We start from the raw sequence: 20,022 nt of genomic DNA on the forward strand, positions 1-20,022 counted from the left end.
AGGATTATTTTCATAATCGATTCATGCCAATCATTTTCTCTATTAATTGATGAGTTTTTGGGTCATAAAATATCAGAAAAATGTTCAGTGTTTCCCAAAGCCCAATGTAACATCCTCAAAGATCTTGTTTTCTCCCCAACCTAAAGAGTCAGTTTACTGTCATAGAGGAGTGAAGAAAACAGTAAACATTTACAATTCAAACACAAGCATGAGTATTTTGAATTTTCTCAAACATAAAATAACTTTAACTTAATCATTTATCAAAACAGTTCGTGTTCATTTAATAGTTGACAACTAGTTGATTAATTGACTAATCGTTGCAGCTCCAGTGCATATATTTTATTTGACCAACAGTCAAAAATAGTTGCAGTTTCTTTTTCTGCTATTTGACAAATCATTTAATCATTTCATCTGTAGCTTGCAATAGAGTTGCAGTCCACCAGCAAAGCCTCGTGTTTGAGAGAAACTGGTTGAGGTAAAAACTATGCTGATGTTTTGGATAAAGAAATAAAGGTATTTTTAAAGTTTACATGTTACTGCCTATAAATTTTAACAGGTTACTACAGACAGACATGGACTGAATCCCTCTAACCCCTGCGGTAGGTCAGTGAACATTGTTTTGGTGTCTTCTGTCCTTGCAGAAAGAAATCTTAACATGTAACGTCTTGACTGATACTGAACCTGCACAGTCATTAAAAAATACACTAAGCCACTGATTTTTATACAAAGAAAAGCTGATTACGAGAACATTCGTGGACATTCATCTGTCAGGCTGGCATCTGGCGAAGCTCCTTAGCGAGTTGAAACAGGCCCTGCTGTGGTGTTTGTCATCCTGACTGCTCATCCATCATCATTAGCAAGCACTGCGAGGACTCGACAGGGCCTGATGCCCCGGTATCTAAATAATTACTGAAGATAAATAGACTCAAGGTGCCCAGTGGGGACATCCCAAACCGTTTGGAGAGGACAGTGGAGAGAGGAAGTATTCTGAAAATACCAATTGTGTGCTTGGTCAGTACCTGCTCAGTCTGTTTCTATAGATAGATGGAGTCAATGTTTGATTTTCCGAGCCACAAAGCCAAGTGTAATCAAAGAGTCTGAAAGTGGACTCTATGACAATGACAAAAGGTTTGCTTATTATTATGCCACATGGATGTATTCTCCTCATTCATCTCTGCGGTGTTTGTCTGTGTGACTGTTCCTGTGTGGTGGCTACATTTCTTTTGTAACACTGTGTCTTAATACCTGATGCAATCTGTGCCTCATCTGCTCAGGTCTTTTGAAGAGGTGTCAAAATACTGTCTAGTACGAGGACTTAGGAAACAGGGAGTACTTATATCTAAAGTGATTCATACTTCTTTAAACATTTGACTTCTCATTCTCACAGTAGTCTTTTCCTCTGAAGGATATTGCTACATTACCACTCTATGCGTGTATATTCACTCAATATTTATTGATTTGTTTTGCTATTTGTTTTAAATGTTAGAGGTTGGGTTGTCTTAAATGTTTTTCTTAAGTTGACTGAATTTTTTTAAAAAAGCTAATTTTGTAATGATTCAAACTTTTCTAGTCAAATTAATTATATTAATTATATTCATTCAGTTGTGTTTGAGAAAATATGTTCAATAGGCTTATGATATGAACCAAGTACTCTTCAGTCCCACTGACAAACATCAAAAACAAAATGGATTAACTTCAACATTTTCTGTGTTTCAGAAATCAGTTCTTCATTTCACACGAAGAGTTTTAACCCTCAAACAATGGATGCTGATTGTTTCTCATGTTTCAAGTATTAAACTTTGTCTAATGACTTGATTGAACTCTGTAGAGGACATTCATTCAACCTGTCATTTCAAGTCAAAAGACTTAAAGACTTAAATACTAGAATTTTAACTTTAGTTAACTTGAATAAATAAATGTTGTTTATTTACGTTAAGTAAATGAGAAAAGATTAGTAGATTTCACTAGATTCCTCTATGATTTTCTACAGTGTACATCTGTTGTTAACTATTTACCTCAGAAACGCTTGATTTCTAAACTGAGTTTTATTTATGTTTTCTGTATTCTTAAACATTTTTACCTTACCTTATTTGTTCAGCTTTGTTATCCTTGTTCTTAGCTGTATATCTATTACTGTGTAAGTGCATTGAGATCAGAGAAAAACCAGAGTCAAATATTTGCATGGAAAATCTTTTTAAGATATTTTACATTACTGTGGCACATAAATGACACATTGAATAGACACATCTAAAGGTGCGTTAGAAATCAACAGTTTGTCCAAATTCAACTTTTTTCATTAAATATAAGACCCTCACTTCTAAGCCTAAAATGTGTCCAGAACAGATGATTATATGATGAGTTGATTTATGCTTTTTAACATGTTTTTTTTTTTTTTTCAAATTAATCTACATAATGCATCGAATTCAAAAGCCCTAATATATAGCTTATATAGACAGATAAGTAGACTCATTTGCACTCGGACATTGGACTTTCACTCTTGTAAATCTCCAAACACAACTTTTCATGTATATTTTTTTGAATCTCATGGTATGAAAGTGTACGAAAGACATATTTTAGGGATGGCAGCTGCCACATCATACCAGCCCTCTAGGTCTGCTCCAGATGTGTGACGTGTACCGATAAAGTTGATTCTGAAAATTAATTTGAGTAACTTCCTCCAACTGCATCAACTTCAAAACTATGTAGGGTAGAAGAGTGTGTCATTTATTTATCTAACTAAACTATCTGTCTCTAAGTAACTGTGGCTCTGTCGTGTGAGTCAACTGGCCAAAAAAAAAAAAAAAAAAAAAAAAAGACTGAATGAGTGATTTCAAGGCCCATTTGCCTTCAATCTGTCAGTGCTGTTTCTGTTTGGACGTTGGCAGTTGTTGTTTTCTGGACACATCGCCGGGTCAGGTCCCCCCGAATTGTTTAAAAGAGCTGTCAGTCATGTGAAGTCATTCATAAAGAAAACAAACACGATGATGTATAAATATGCTCTCCCCCCAGCTCACTCACTCAGCCTCACAAAGCACACTAAGCACATAAACAAACAAGAAGCGGGGTGAGAATGGGTACATAGAATCGAAAGGAATCTGACTCTTCCTGTGGAGAGAGCTCTATGATAACAAAACCAGGACTCTCTGATAAGAACACAAACACACACACTGTAACACACACACACACATAGAGCTGCTCTTTCCCAGTCTGATGGACAGTAGGAGTATAAGAAAATATTAATATGCTTGAGTATCACCATATTACGTTTTGTAAGTAAGTACTGATTCTCAAAAACGCTGTATGCTGATGTCCTTATACATGCAAAGATTCATGGCAGTAGTTCATTTTGTGTTTTTTTAAGAGGTAGAATCAGCAGGATTTGTCCAAGCTGTTCATAAACGTACAAAATAGATAAATGATTGCAGAGTCCCAGTCTCAGGACTTAAAATACCTACATCTTTGGTTTCTAAAATGTCTTGAGCACAGAAAAATAATGAGAAAATACAGAAATACAGATAGTGGGCAGGGTCTCTGCAGATACAGACCCCACCCCACACTTCTAGTGGGTCATAAGTGATTGTGTTTACATACAGCTTTTTAGGAAAATGTTGCAGATTATGATTTTAAACCCCTGACTGCTAGACAACAGTTTCATTACCTATCTTCACTTTTCTGATTGCCTAAAAAGTTAACCTTTTGAACTCAAAGTTGATGCAATTCATCAGCTTGCTTACATATATATTCATTATATTCATTATATTGAGTAGGAGCCCCTGTATCATGATACGTATGTGTATCGTCAGATTCTTGCCAGTACACAGCCCTAATGGTCAGAATGGAGTGAGTACTCACACTGAATGCTGCTCGTCCCAGCCCAGGCGAAGGGGTCCAAGCCAGAGAAGTAAGGGGTGGCCTTGGCCAGCATGCAGGAGCCTTGTCCGGACACATCAAAGAGGGGCCGCGGGGCCAGCCCCAGAGCCTCCATACAGTCAAACATGCTCCTCTCAGATCACAGCAAACACGACTGCAGCCTCTCTGCTTTTGTTCTGAGAGAAACTGACTGTAAAAACTGACTGAAACTCAATGCCCTGCCTGGTCCAGGTGTTCTCTGTCTTTCTGTCTGTCTGTCTGACCTCTGTTGTTGCCACTGCACCCTGAATGCCTGTCTCTTCCAAAGTAACTCCTCCGGACGGACAAAATCTCTTCTTTCTCACCTTATTTCTGCTCTACAACCCTCTCTGTTCTTAGATCACTTTCTCCTCTCCTGTCTGCTTTGCCTTCACTGCTGTAGCTGCTCTCTGCTCCCCTCTTGCCGGCTCTCTGGGCCTCCCACACTCCACCACAGACACACAGCCAACTATCTGCATGCTCTCTCAGCACACAGAAACAGGAGGTGGGGCTGAGGAGGAAGAAGAGGGAGGGAAACTAGTGCCCAAGGGGGTGTGTACCTGCTCTCTGATTGGCTGTGCACCAAACTTTTTCCCCCTCCCTCTTTTCTCCTTCAAGTTTTCCAACTTTGCTTCTTCATATTTCATATTCGGCAAATGAAAACAAACTCTCCTTGCCTCCCCTCTACCTCCTCCCACCACTCCTTCTTCTTTTATTCTTTCTGTCTTTTTCTGCATTAATTCCTTTTTTGTTTCTGCACAGCAGGGAGCATTGCTTCCTGAGCAGCTCTGCCACCTTAAGCAAAAAACTCCCACCTCACCTCACAGAGGCTGTTCAGAACAGGAACAAAAGGTGCTGAGAGAGAGGTAATTTAGTGACAGTATCATTAGCTAATTTTCCCAGCTTTCACTGCAAGTGGATGCTCTTCTGTCTTGTCTGTGTAGTGCAGACGCAGAGGGATTTTGAGGTGGGCTGCACAATCAATCAAAATATTGTCGGAATTGCAATATGGCCGAATACAATATTTAATTGGCTGCATTTAAAAAAAAGTGTAAATAAACAATATTACAATGAAGTACTGCTACAGACCCCATGACATGCCATGTCATCATGATTTTAAAAGTTTTTTTCAGTGAAAATGAAAATTGTGATGCAAAAATGATCATTGTGAATCATATCAAATCTGTCAAAATAATGCCAATATGATTTTTTTAACCATATCATGCAGGCCTGATTTTGTGTGGCCACAGGAACACACCTGCTCACACTCATGTGCACACAGATCCAGTCTGAGAGGCTACAGTTGACATTTAGGCTAAAAACATGGTGTAAATGGTGTCTTTTTGGGTCAAATTTTAATGTCGCGGCTTACAGACACTTGGATTATACCACATGAGCAGTATGTGGGGGTTTTTTGTGTTCTTTTTTTACATTTTAAAACTGGTCACCATTCACTTCAATTGTACTGGATTTGGCTGCAACGCTGTTTTCTGCTGAAGCTCTGGGAGTGTTTTGTGAACTGTAGATCTTCACCCATCCTCACATCAGCACAGGGGTGAGAAGATATTGAGTGAAATTTCATTTTTGGGTGAACTAACGCTTTAATGATTTATATGTATTGAATTGCATGCTTAAGGGGCCAGTTCACCCCATAATCAAAAATACATACTTTTCCTCTTACCTGCAATGCTATTTATCCATCTACATTATTTTGGTGTGAGTTGCTGATTTTTTTTTAAATAACTGCCATAGTGATGTCTGCCTTCTGTTGAATATAATGGAATTAGATGACACTCAGTTTGTGGTGTTCAAAGTGCCACCCAAAAAAATGTATATACCTATACATGTATGTATATGTGGATTATCTTGAGTAATGAAGTCATGATTTTTGAAAAGAGACATTGCAGTTGATTTTTTCAAACATATTCTTTGGCATGTTGAGCATCACAGGACTAGTGCCATCTCGTTTCATTAAACTGGAGAGAAGTACTGCACTGCCAATATCTCCAAAACTCTGCAACTCAAACCAAAACAATCTAGATGGATAAATAACACTAAAGATTAGAGGAAATGTATGTATTTTTGATTTAGGGGCTAACTGTCCCATTAAGTTGACAAATTTCAGATTTTCGCATGTTTACCTGACCTGTGGTTCACTAATTGGATTCAATTACTTGTGAGTATTCCAATTAAACACTGTCTGAATCTGCCTTTCTCTAACTTTCTAAGAAATTAATTGTAAGACTTTTTGTTCAGACCCATGAAATGAAGTGTTACAGAAGAGCAAAAGAAGAGACAGAAAAGGCGCTCAGCATGGGATGGAAATTAAGGTTCAGTCTTAAGGTGGAAGTCTGTTTCAGTCCATACATCATTGTGTTTTTTCTTTCTTAATGGTCATACTTCTCCATCTCTCTCTAATGCATTTTCCAAGTTCTATTTTTTTGAGTCTCTTTAAGCTCTTTCTCTCTTTTTCCATTTGGTTTTGGCATGTGTGCACATATCTAATTCAATTCAGTTCAAATGGATTCAGTTATCTTCCCTCCCAGAGCTTATTGGATACTTCAGTCACACTGAAGTGCGACTCCGCTGCAGGCGAACCGCACTGGCCTGGAGTCTGGATAGTTTGTATACGAGACAGCCTCACCCTCCTCCCTCTCCTCCTCCCTTTCCTTCCCTCGTTCAAGAAGGATGAACTCTGGAAGAAACCCCCACTGGGGCTCTAACACCCCCCTTCACACACATACACACACTGACTGACTTCCCAAATTGTCCTGCCTGTGGCGTTGTATGTTTCATACAGCTCTTGTGAGTTAAAATTCTCTCTATTTTCTTTTGTGTTTCTCTTGTTTGTTTGTTTATTTATATTTCTCCCTGAATCCATTTCTTTTTATTTATTTTTTCACTATTATTTGGAAGATAATAGGATGCAGCCTTTTCTTTAACTTTTAATGCATCTTGCAAGCAGTCTTTTAGTTATCCCCTTCTCTGCTTAGGGGGGACTTTTTACCTGTCTTTCACCATCACAGCCAGGAGCCACACACACAAACACACATTCACGCACCACAATGACACACTGCAGGGAGCAGAGCTGCACAGTATCAGCCCGCTGAGCTCTCTCCACACCTTGAGACAATTACCCTCCCCGCCTCGTAGCACCCTGCCCCCTGTTGTTGCTTTGAGGAAAGAGAAGAAGAAGAAGAAGAAGAAGTTGCCTTTAACAAAACATAAACTCACTCCCGCTAGTTTAACAGCAGCTTTCTCCCTGTCCCACACACGTACACACAATTTGCAGGAGGAGCGAGTCACATTACAACTATTCACAATCAGGTTCTCCGGCTATTCATCCAGTCGTCATGTCTGACACAAACACACAGAGCTGAACAATGGCCTCTGTCTGTTTCCACACCAGCAGCTCCTCCAGCTCGGCCGCAGATATTTGCACAAAGTCTCACTGCGGTCATCAGCGAGCCAGCGCACAAATATAGTCACAAAATGTGAGGCAAAGGAGTGAGAGACTGCTGGTTTGTGATATTCATGGGTGGTGGAATGTGCAGCCTACAGAGTGGCAGTGGAAATGTGTGTTTGATTCTGTGCATGTGTGTGTGTGTGTGTGTGTGTGTGTGTGTGTGTGTGTGTGTGTGTGTGTGTGGACGCATGGATAATTATGTGTGTATGTGCTTAAACAGAGTGCCTGTGATGAAAGACACAAAGAAAAACACACAAGTCTCACTCTGTGCCTTTAGGTTCAAGTTACTAATATCACACCACACACACACACACACACACACACACGCGCGCGCACACACGCACACACACACAGACTCAAAACATTACAAAGAACAAGATGTGACTAGTACAGAAATTACGAAAGGACATTGTGTTCATTGTGGAAAAATACACGTCTTTTCCTCGTGATCACTACAGATTTCTTCCTCTCACTCTTAGAAATACAAGTGCTAATTGGAACCACTTAGGGTTCTTCAGCTTGTCGCCTTAGGAGAACAATTAGGGGAACAAAGAGTTCTACCTCGAACCCAACCTAAAGGGTTATATCTAGAACCATCTGTGAAAGGTTCCACCCAGATCCTTTCTGAGAGGTTCTGCAGAGAACCTTTCTATAATGTATTGGATCCACCCAGAACCCTCTCTGGGGCTTTCATCCACAACCTTTCTGCACCCGGGTGTTCTAGTCTTCTTCAAGTCTTACAGTGAGCCCTTGGTAAACCTCTTTTTAAAAAGCAAATGGTTTTGGGTAGAACCTCAGTCCCTCAGGAAGAACCCTTTGTAACCCTTATTTCTAAGAGCATTTACAGAATAAAAAAAAAAAAAAAAAAAAAAACCCAGAATTTTGATCCCGGTGGCATGAAAAAAGACAAAATAAGTTGTTCTGAACAACCTCTGAGAAATATTGACTTATTCCTAAGAAAATCCAGAGATGTTATCGTGCATTTACACCAGTTCCAGGAAGCTCTGGGCAGAAAAGCTCCAGTCAAAAAGAGTTCCCTCTGAGGTTTTACAGTATGAATTCCCAGATCCCAGTGCTATTAAAAAAAAGAAGAGAGAACTCACTGACTTACTGTATGATTGAATGCACAGCAGGGAGCTTTTGATGTGGATATCCACTAATTTCAAGTCCAGGGATGTTTTGAGTTTCATCTCATTAGGGAACAAAGTCCAGTCTTCCACTCACACTGATTAGGACCTGGTTTGAACTAATTTGCAAATCCCATTTAAAACCTCCACTGTAATTTTGTCTCATTTTGTTCACTTTGCACTGATGAGAGATAAGGTAATTTATTGTATAGCTTCACTTGATGGTTAAGAGGGGGCTCATTGTTTGCATGCTTAGTGTTGCTCATTGAAAATAACAAGAAGTGCAACCCTTGTTGGCTGACAGCCACAATAAACTCAGTGACAACTATAGTGTTGATAAAAGTATTTTTTTTATTTATCTGATATATGTGTCAACTCCTTTCTCACATTATGATATGAAGAGCATGATGAACAAGCTACCAGAAAGGAAGTGAAAGGCTGCAGATGCCTCCAGTTATATTTAAACAAGCTTACTCTTGCTCTGTAATGCAGTGGGCAAATCACATAAACTGGCGAACAGACTGCTCCACAGTCTGATCGCTATCACTGAAACTGGGCACTGAGTTCAGGGACCAAACAATGGTAATTGTCCAGTTGTCTCATCACTTCGATTATTTTGTGTGCCCTGCTTCAGCGTCTGGGTCTGGCTTGTAGTTTGTGTTGCAGAATAGCGACACCATGAAGCTTCCTTTGGTGTGCATCCATTTATTTGAGGGAGAGAGACAGAAAGAGAGAGAGCATGTAGCTGTGGTCATGCGAGGTAGAGAGTCAGATAATCAAAGAAATTAAACTTTATTTCCTGATTGTTTCACAGTATTCTGCTGAATACAGCCAAACGCTGGCTCTAGATACAACCTTTCATGTTTTGTGAGAGTTTTGCAGCTCTAGCTCGCTGCTAGATGTCACTGAATCCTACGTACTGGTCCTTTAACACTGTACAGATATCTTATTTTTGCTGACTTACAGTCATTAAAGTTCTCACCTTCTGGAGTGATGTAGAAGTGTAATCGGGGTGTGGTCGGTAAATTCTGACATCAGTGTTGTGTGTTGTGACGACCCTGACTATAAGCTGTATATTAAACACCCATATATCGCATATACCCAGCTTACCCTCATGTTGTTTTTCAGTTGGTTCAGCACTGTTGCTTTTATAATACAGGGCCATATAGTTTCAAGAGCGCATATCAGTCAGAATATTCAGTCCATTCTCAGTTTAATCGTCCTGCAAATTTCAGTAATGGAATGGAAACAGACAACTTTTTTGCTTTAACTTATTATTATAAAGGAAATGGCTGTGGAATAATGACACCATCCATGTTTAGACTGGTTCCCTATAAACCTCACTTTCACTATGAAGAATCTGGAGAATTGTCTCCATTACAGAATAAATTAATCAACAAACTCGTGATTTTTCTCCAGATATTTTCTTCTAGAATTTTGTCTGCATCAGACCTTCATAGGCTCTACTTTTGAGACACAATTAAAGCTCTACTTCATGCAGCTAGGTTCTGAGGAAATGGAAAGCAATCTGGTGTTGTGTGCAGATGTTGTCTTTGCAACAGCGGCACAAACAATAATACCACTTTGAAACACTTGGGGGAGTTGAAAAGTTGTCTGTTTCCACTTTAAAGTCAAGACACTGTTCGGTCAATTCGACTCAATTCAAAACAGAAACCATGAAGGACTGTGAAACCCCCTGACATGTGGACAGCAGAGCACAAAGCAAAGCAGAAGTTGTGAAGCACGTATTCTAGGTTTTGTGTTTGTTCTCCACGTATGTATGATGCTATCATGGACTTGAGGTTTCAGTTTATTCGTTCAGTGAGACAGTAAGGTATCCTGATTGGGAGGCCTGATCTGAGAGGATGTAGTCTGGTATTTCCCCTGGTCAACTGATAGTGGTCTTCTCACATTCCCCAGGAGTTGTCCAGTTCTGAACATAGTTTTAATGTCCAGACTAATTTTAGGTCAGTATGTCAGTGACTGTAGTCTCTTGTATGTATCTGTCCAGGTGACCTGTGAGCAGGTTATCATGGAGGAGCAGCAGGCTGAGAAGATGAAATGGGACTGTATACTTGTATAATGTAATCTCATTATCTGAAAAAGTATTTATTGAATCAGTGTTGATTCATTATATATGTACACTGGGTAAATTAGTTTGCCTTTGCCTGATTAACTTACATGTGTTTATCTTACACACATTTCCATCTTTCCTCCCTTACCTGCAAAAAAGAAATTTTGAGAAAGTTAAAAAAAAAAGCTGTGTTTCTGAGAAATAAGTCTTATTTGTTGCCTAAAATAAAAAATAATCTTGTCAAGCAGGTTTAGCATTAGAAAAGTAATGACATTTTAAGAAAAATTTATCTAACTTTAGCATGATCCATTTGCAAAATGCATGACAGACTGCAGAACTCATAGTGGTTTTGAGGGATATTTTCAGATCTAAACACAGCCTAATGAGTCACAGTGCAATGACGCATTTGGTGAAGTGATGCAGACAGATCCTACAAGCATCATTGTCAGATATGAAAATATGACAGACTGTTATTACTTCCAGTAAACTTTATTTCATGCAACTCTACAGCAGTTTAGTTTACTGCTTTGAAACAGTTTAGCTCTCTCTGTTGCTCACATTCACTCCCTGAATGATGGACTAATGTTGTCAAGATTTTTCACTAAAGCGGCTAGATTTTCTCACCTGTTTAAGTAAAAAAATGCTAAAAATAAGAATGCTTCTGGTGCTTTAATTTAAGACAAAGTCGCTTGTTTTTATCATGCTTTTTTGAAGAAAATGTCTCACCAAAATATTCAGTTTCAAGAAAATGTGTCCTCTTATAACTTTTTCTTTCTAACTCTAAATCTTAAATTAAGATGGAGATTCAGCCAGCTCAATGAATTTTAAAGTGAGTGCTTGACTGTGAAATATTTGGCTTTTTTTTTTTCCAGTTTTAAGTCCCATTACAGTCTTCAAGTGGCCAGATTTATAAGCTAGTTTTAAGAATTCTAGCCCAGCAAAATTGGCTTACCTCATTGCCAGATTTTTTTTTTGCTTAAAACAAGACAGTTTGGCTATAGTTAAGAATATCTGGCTTCTGTCTAGCAGGTCTGTTTTTGCAGTGTTCCTTTTACTCAGTATCACACACAGAGACACATACACACACATGGGTGCACACATACAAAGCCACTTTTGTCTTATTCCAGTACATGCTCAGCGTATAATTTCCAATTATCATTACTACGTGCATAAGAAATCTAACATGGTGTCCTGGTTTCACCCTGTAACTGCAATATTTATTTCTTATTTGGCTTCACTGTCAACTATTAAATCAAGTTGAAATACATCCACTGATGAATGTGACTGATGTAGATATTCTGTATGCACCTGGTTTTCTGGGCCTTTTGTTTTGTTACGTGACCACCCTTACTGCCATCTATCCTGACTGACATAATGCATACCCTCATATCTTTCTGTCTCTGTCTTTGTATGTATAAATCTCCCAGAGGCAACATGTCAAAGATGTAATGACAGTCTGAGTGCTACCAGCCTGGTTTTTGGGCTCCAGAATATGACTGCAGATAAACAGATATGAGCAGCTCACTGAACACATTATCTGTGTGCACACACACACACACACACAGTGATTGACAGGAGGGTTCAGCAGGTATTTCTACGCCTGATTTCACTCTTACAAAAAGTAAGTGTAAAGTGTTTGATTTGATCACTGCACACTATTGCACACACTATTGTTCAATACAGACAATCCACCAGCAGTACGTTTTTAACATACATACAGCAGTCAAATGCAGAGAACTTGATGAGGATAGCTTTATTCATGGAAACACACTAACAGGTTTGAGCTGCAGGTACCTGCATCAATTTATTGTGAAACTGAAAACGTACATGACGACAAATACAAACTAAAGAGCTGCCTGTGCTATGGGAATTGTTGACAAAATGATTAAAATTATTCTAAAGGGTTTACAGTCATTTTTTATTCTGGTCTCTGCTGGGGTTTGTTTCTAAATAGCGGTGTCTCGTAAGCCTTTTTGGTCTGGGAAAAAAAATCAGATGAAATCATATTATCCTGGATTTTGTCTTGAAACATGTTTATATGTATATATGTCTACCTGTATGTATGTATGAAACCTGCATCAAGGAAGGCAGGTTTGAGGGTAAAGAGGAGTGGCAGAGAGAGAGAGAGAAAGCGTGAAGGACAAAGGAGAGAAACACCAAGACTTCCTGCAATTACAGTATTGTAATTACTGTATTTTTTTTATTGTTTATTTTTTGTTTCAACTTTTTATTTTTCACAAGTAAATTACTACTTTATGTAAAGATATAGAAAAAATAAACAAAACTGAGGCAAACTGCAGCATTTCTGAATCATTCTTGTTACATATAATTTAATTCAGTTAATAAGTGAAATGCTGATATTCTTGGAATATTCTATAACAAAATACTGATTTATGTGAAAAATCACTCAGTTTGACATTTATATAATTCTCCCTTTTGTATTGGAGTATTGTGGAGTATTTTAGATCAGTGTGTTATGAATGACAATATATGCTTTCAATGTGAAAGTATAGTTGAGAGTTGTTGGTATTTTGGTCCAACAAGCTGATTCTAAGACATGCATGAAGTGTTTGGAAGTGGAAGTGAGGATAACTAATTGACCAACATGCATGTTGGTAATGCAGACGGTAAGAAGAGTGTTTAGTTTTGACTGATACTTGTTAGCAACTGAAAAAAATTGTAATGTTGAATAATTACTGTATCATGCTGAAGAGAAGAGAAGAAATAATCAAAGCACAAAGCACAAGGCTTACACCAGCAAAAAATATCTTTGTACTTTCATGTCTGACGATATGTGAGTTTGAGTCAATATTTCTCTCTCTTATATGAATAGCAAGTCCAACTGTAGATATAACTTGAAATTGCTACAACACTAGCATTACAGAGAGTATGGAGTTAGAAATTGTCTGAGTTTAGATTCAATTACATACTGCTGTGACCCTGTGAAGTCTGAGAAACATCATTTAAAACCATTAAGAGAAAAGAAATAAAGGAAAAATATAATGAAAGAAGTTAAGGAGAGAGAAAGTAAAGGAGAAAGTGTCCTTGACTCTTCAAATCGACCTCATTTTCATTCATGTTTAAACTCTTGTAAAGACTCCCTCTGCAGTCTCACCCAGCCTCTGTCACTGTGAAGTGCAATAGCGCCCCCTGTGACCCAAAATGCCTCTATCCAAACACAGTGTTGCTTCTGCAAGTTCAAATGAGAAACTCTTTCATCTGCCAAAAGTCTCATCTTTCTTTTAAGGACACTTCTGTTTCTTTCTGCTCTAATGATAATTTGAAAGATTAATTTTGTATGGACAGCACCAAATTACACACCATTTTTTTCCAGCCTGCCATCTCTGCCCCTAACCCCAAATTACCCCTGAAAACTTTTAGAAAAATTTAATCTCCTCTGTTTTATACAAAACAGTGTCTTGTCATGTGCTAGTGCGTGGGATTAGAATTTCTTGCTTCCTGATTGAACCCCCTCATGGTAATATCAAACATTTTTAACACATTTTTTCTGGAATCTGAATTAGTTGAATGTGAAATTGTAGCTTTGAGCGGGTTGTCAGGGAGCGAAAGTGCCTGTGCACAGCCCAGAGGATATAAAAAGACAACCAATCAATCAAAGCAGGAACTACAACTAAATCTCACTTTACAAACTTGTTGAATTATTGTTGTATAGTATTTATGGGAAACGAAATGTCCTTCAGCTGGAAATTTGAAAGAATGTATCATCCTTGCATTGACTGCCCTTAAATTTCTTTTTTATGTAATGGACACATGACATGAAGCAGATCTCCTTTGTGTGAGCGGTGTAAATGAATAATAGATGCTATTTATTACTTACACAATGCAGCCATTTCTTTTGGAAGGTCTGCCCCAAACCGGCCGAAGAGGTGGCTGCTGGCCAGCAGGTCAAAGGGGGAGTGGCTCCGCATGGAGTTAAAGGTGAACGGGTACATAGCGCGAGGGAAGCCAGTCACGTGTCGCAGTTGGTGCTCCCTGTTGGTTGCCATGGTTAAAAGTGATGCTGGTGATTCGTCTTGCTGACTGTCTTGCTGTGTCCTCTTCTGGCGTTGTCTTTGTCAGGGGCCTACGGTGAGTTTGAAAGGGGCCGGTGCCATTCAGCCCCTCTCAGCTGTTGGCTCCTCTGCTGCTGGGCTGCAGAGAGGTGAGAGGGATGCTGAGGAGGGAGGAAGAGTCAGAGAGAGACCAGGAGTCACGTGACCAAGACCTGACCAGATCCAGACTCTGTAGAGAGAGAAGACAAGAAGGGAGGGTTAGACACCAGAACCACAGTCTGGTTAGAAGTCTAGTTTGGATTATTTGATACTGGGTTGTACGAGGGATTTATTCAGAGCCAGTGTATTATCTACAGTAGATGGAGCAGCACAGAGTCACAGAGAACTCAGTGGGCCTCATGTACGAACATTTTTGTACTGCTATCTTAAATTTGTCTTACTTTTTTTTCGTACAAAAGGTTTGTGCGAACACGTCAGATTTAACCAATGCTTATAAATTCAGATAACTGTGTAAATGATCCACCTGTGCATATTTGAGTGCATGTGCATGAGTAAATTAGCGTAATTAACACCCCAATAATACCTATATGGCTGCACTTCCTGCCCCATATGTTCGCAAATGAAAATGGCATCAAAGAGAAAAATCTGTCATTTTAACAGCATTAACTGTCGTATTAAAAGACCTCAAAAAGAAACGAAACAGGAAAAGCAAGTGCTGTTAATGCTGTTACCGGAGGGTCAGACTGTCACTGCAATAAAGAGGAAACCTCTCAATATGAAAATTACTTCAGAGAAAAAAAAAAAAAAACGACTCGCCACAGCCACAGCAAGGGGGGATCAATGACTGCAGTGAGAGGAGAGGGTTAGGGGGAAGAGGACAGAATAAGTGAGGATGTTCAGCTGGACAGAGACTTTCATAAACCTGCATGTGGAGATATACAGCCAATATACCTGGCAGCAGGTAGATCATTGAATGAATGATGACAGGCTTAAAATGTAAATTTACAAATATATTATAATTTGAAATGTAGTCAAACAGGATAAGTATGGAGTATAATTCATTTGTCAAACTGAAAATACTTTCAAACTAATGAAATATGCAGTCACTAGTGAGTTTAGTTTGGATAACAGCAGACTAACTGCACATGACTCTATGACAGGTCAATTTCCCACCAGAGAAGGCTGCTGTATAGCATATGCTTAAGATGATATTGTTTTTTTTAAGTGGCTAAAATACCTTTTGTTGCTGACCCTGTCCACTGCAGTTCATTGCTTAGATTCCTACCGTAGGTAATACACTGACTGTTGATAAGCACCTCATACTAACCCCAGTTTAAATAATCTGAACTGTCCCTTTAAAACATTGAGAGAACAGTGGCTCAAGTCAAGTCAGTGACAACACTTTACACAAAATTATCCCTTTTTGTAACCAAAACAATATTGGAAATAACTCAAAAGCAAACTCCAGACATGGAATGAAAACAAAGAAGACAGAGCAAAAAGAAAGTGTTGGAGAAAAAGTTTAAAGGGCAGAGAGGCAGAGGGTGTGCAACACTTCTCTCCTGCTTTTTGTCTGTCTTCAAAGTAGTGCAATGATTTCAGGCGATGCCATATGATTTCAATCAGCAGAACAGTATTATAAAGGGTCTCTCTGTTCCCTCTGCCAGCCTGACTCTAGCCAGCCTGCCCGGGAACAGCCAGCCACAACATGGGTACAATTAACCCTTTACAACAACAGAAACACATAACCCACTCACTCCCACAACACCCCACTCCACAAACCCTCTGCTGAGGCTGAAGCTGAAGCTGCTGAAGGTTTGTGATGATGTCTCACCTTCTCTGTCTCTGAGGACTCACGTAGTGGCTCTGTGACGCTGTCACTAAGTTAAATGAGGGCAGCCCTCTCCTCTTGTTTCTCTTTGACTCTCTCATCCCCTTCAGTGATTTCATGAGTGGGTGGAGCTTAACTCTCTGTGGTGGAGCTGTGGTAAATACAGCCCGGCCAAAGAATGTCTTGTTGTTTTGGGCCTGCTTCGGCATGGGAATCAAACACCCAGGGTGGGTGAGGGCCAGAGTGAGAGAAATATGAGTTTATAAATGTCTTTCATTGAACTACTATGATGGAAATACAGAATCAGCAGAAATACTGAGTGAATCAGAGAGGAACTACTAGTAATCTGTCTTAGATTAGATTAGACATAGATATAATTCAGGTATACTAACACAGTATGCATAGGCAGTTACACACAAAAGATCCTGTCAATTACAGCTCTGCTGCAAATGGTCACCCCAGACCTGATATACATATCCACACACGGTTACACGCAAGTAATACTTTTTAATTTCACAAGAAAGCAGGCATTTCATAAAGGGCTGATTCACTCAAATTACCCCTTGTGCTGATGAATGTTAATGCTACCCACAAAATTTACATATCACACCAAAAAATCAACGGCAACAAGTCTTCCCAGAAACAGTGTTCCAGTTCAACCTGGTATTATGCCAAAGTGTGTAACAGACCCACTGGTCCATGATGACAGCGTCACAGTTTGCCTCATCTTGGCGTTAACAGTACATTTTCTCATTCCGCATTCAAAATAAAGCTTGCTGAGAAATATTTCAGGTGGTGGTTGCGGTTTGGTTGAGTTTGGGCAATGAAAGTGTTTGGTTAGGTTACAGAAAACATCAGGCTTTCGGTTAAAATAGCTACTTTCTTAAAACAATCATTGATGACTATTGGTCTCACACAGGAAACAAACCCTGGTCTCCCATGTCAAAGTCCTGAATTTTACCCATTCATCCACCCCAACCCCTCCATGACCAGACTTTCTCCCTCCTTATACTACATTCATTCCTTGCTCCATCATTATCACCCCCTGCTGGTACTGTACCTTCATACATTAACATATTGCTCAATTGTTAAAGTTAAAAGTTAAGTTAAAAACATCTGCTCCTTCTAAAAGATCATTCATGATTTTTTTTTTTTTTACGATTCATAAACAGAAACTTTTCACATTCAGTGAACATTCTACATTAATTTTTACTTTATTAAAAATGAAATGGACAAAAAATAACACAAATTATGGACCAGAATAGGAATTTCAAAGAAGAACAAAGCAGCTGTAAAATTGTTTCAATTTATCACGTTTCCTTCATCTCTGATGACATATCATTGTCATTTTATGCTTTATTGCAGTAAATGTATTACAGGTTTCTCCTTTAAGTTACACCCAGGCACCAGTTTGTTAGGTTACCCTTATGCTTAAACTAATTTGTCCAAAACAAAAGCCCTGCAACAAATCCTCCCTCCCTTAATGTTATAATGTTCAGTTTTTGTTGAATCAGTATTAGAACTGAACTGTATTGCTTTATGAGGGGTGATTCTATTATTTACTCAACACTCATTGATATAAATGGGTGGACAAACTATCAGATGAATCATGAGGCATCTGTGCTACTATTATTAGAGTAAAATTCCTTGACATCTTTTTGTTGTTACAGCAGCTACAGTATTTCTTCCCACACACATACACACACACACTCACATACAGTACATATTACACATTCACACACAAAGCCACAAAGTCAGCGCAGTGAGTGTTGTTTTTAAAGTCATATTTCCCATATTGACATTTTTTCTGTAACTGCTTGGCTCTGCTGCGGTTTTTCTTCACTGCGAGGGCCAGTTAGGGAGAGTCCCTGCAAGTATTTCCACAAAGAACTTTTGTGTTTGACCATCAAAGAATGTCAAACACAGGTTGGACAAAGTGTGTAGTGATTATAGAAAGTGATTGCACACACAGAACGGTGACATTTTTTTGCAAAACATATGCATACCCATGCCTCTCTAGAAGCAGAACACAGAAACATACAAGCACGGACATGCAGGCTGCAGACGTGAACACACACAGATGTTCTGTGACTTTAATCATGTTCATGGGCAAGTAATCAGTGGAAAACACACTGCGTTCACACATGCTGAAGCACCATTGAAAGCTGCAATTGACCTTGAAGAATGAAGGAGTAAATATAGGACAGAGGATCCTTCCACAGATGCACCTTTTTGAGTCCTTCAAGTTGACTCTTTAACCAATCAAACTCAAAATCACTCGTATGAAAGCCAGACGTATAAAAGGATCGGGATGAAGAAAAAATAAAGTGTTGAAAGCTGAAAAAAAGGGCGGAAAAGATAGAGGGAAACAGAGGGAAAGAAAGGGAGGGGAAGCTCATAGGAGGGAGTTTCAAGCATCTGGCAGGCCATGTGTAAGAAGTGAACAGAGTCCTATTAATTAGAGCCATACTGGAAACTGGATTAATAAGAGAAAGAACGGACTGTGGTAACGCAGCATGGGAGGAGGAGGAGAAGGGAGAAAAAAACAGGTCCGGCGGTTGCAGAAAACATTCATAAAAATAAAGAAACAGTTTTATTTCCACTAATAAACTATGAAATAATGCGCGCCCAAGCCAAGGAATGGTTTCTTTCTCTCTAATGAGTAACACCCCCCTGCCCCCGCCTCTGCCACTCTCCCTCCAGGGGGAATACACCTTGGGTAGGGCAACAAAAGCAGTGCTGTATCTCCGGGCCTCCAGGCCTCAATGCTGCTTTTATGAGACCTGGCTGGGTCAGGTCAGACCGGGTCACCTGGTCCTGGTCCTGCTGACATACAGACGCACACACCAACACACGTACTTTCATAACACACACAGCTGATGCTCCTTTTTCCCAGACTATAGGGGATTAAAAACAGCTTTGGTGTAAAACGATGGGGCTTTCCATTCCTCTGTCTTTTCCAGCAAGCTGCTGAAGCTTTGCTTGTTTTCACAGAACTTCCATCAAACCACACTGTCGGGAGCTACGTCATTGTGTTCAGTGCATTGTTGCAACAGTTGTAAACACAGTTCAGATGTAAACAGTTGAAATGACAAAAACAATTTTTTTGAATAGCATGTTTCAAGCGCTTGTTAGGAGCATCATCTGGAGCTGGTTATCCTGGGTGTAAATGCGACTGAACTTTATGGTTTTTCCAACTCAAATCAGCTTGAGGTTACAGTTATGAAACTACACGCTCACACACGCACAGAAGGTCGTAACTGAGTCTGTCCACACTGAACTGGGTCATTTTAGTTTTCATTTACATCTGAAAACGACTTTTTGTCTGGATTAGTAATTCAAGAGTCTATCGCACTAAATTTACAACATGCAAAGCTGCATGATATTTACTACTACTACTACTATTACTTTGGACTTGGGGTGGGAGGAAAAAAATCGATTCTCTTATGTATCGTGATTCTTTTTTTTGTAACAATTGCTGTATTAATCTTTGCAATTCCTGAATCGATTTTAGCTCCATTAGCTCATTGTTAACATATGATGGGAATTACCATTAACATGCACATGGAAATTAGTATTGCGATAGTGGCAAAATTATCTTAACCAGTTGATAACTTTTATTT

The 20,022-nt window shown here is 39.2% G+C and overlaps 1 protein-coding gene across 3 annotated transcripts in view; it reads right to left on the reverse strand.

Annotated features, from left to right (window-relative positions):
• Positions 1-20,022, reverse strand: part of LOC146331529 (retinoic acid receptor gamma-A-like) — a 50,299-nt gene that overhangs the window by 17,313 nt on the left and 12,964 nt on the right. For 2 of the 3 annotated variants that reach the window (XM_084732511.1, XM_084732519.1), the window contains exon 2: positions 14,394-14,797. In XM_084732511.1, coding sequence (XP_084588637.1) covers positions 14,394-14,562 — 169 coding nt within the window. In that variant the 5' untranslated portion in view covers positions 14,563-14,797. Of the gene's footprint in view, positions 1-3,852; positions 4,377-14,393; positions 14,798-20,022 lie in introns of those variants that run through there. The other variant, XM_084732527.1, reaches the window with a different exon arrangement.

The sequence above is a fragment of the Lutjanus erythropterus genome, chromosome 2 (assembly GCF_056507025.1).
Source record: "Lutjanus erythropterus isolate fLutEry1 chromosome 2, fLutEry1.hap2, whole genome shotgun sequence".
NCBI lineage: Eukaryota > Metazoa > Chordata > Actinopteri > Lutjaniformes > Lutjanidae > Lutjanus > Lutjanus erythropterus.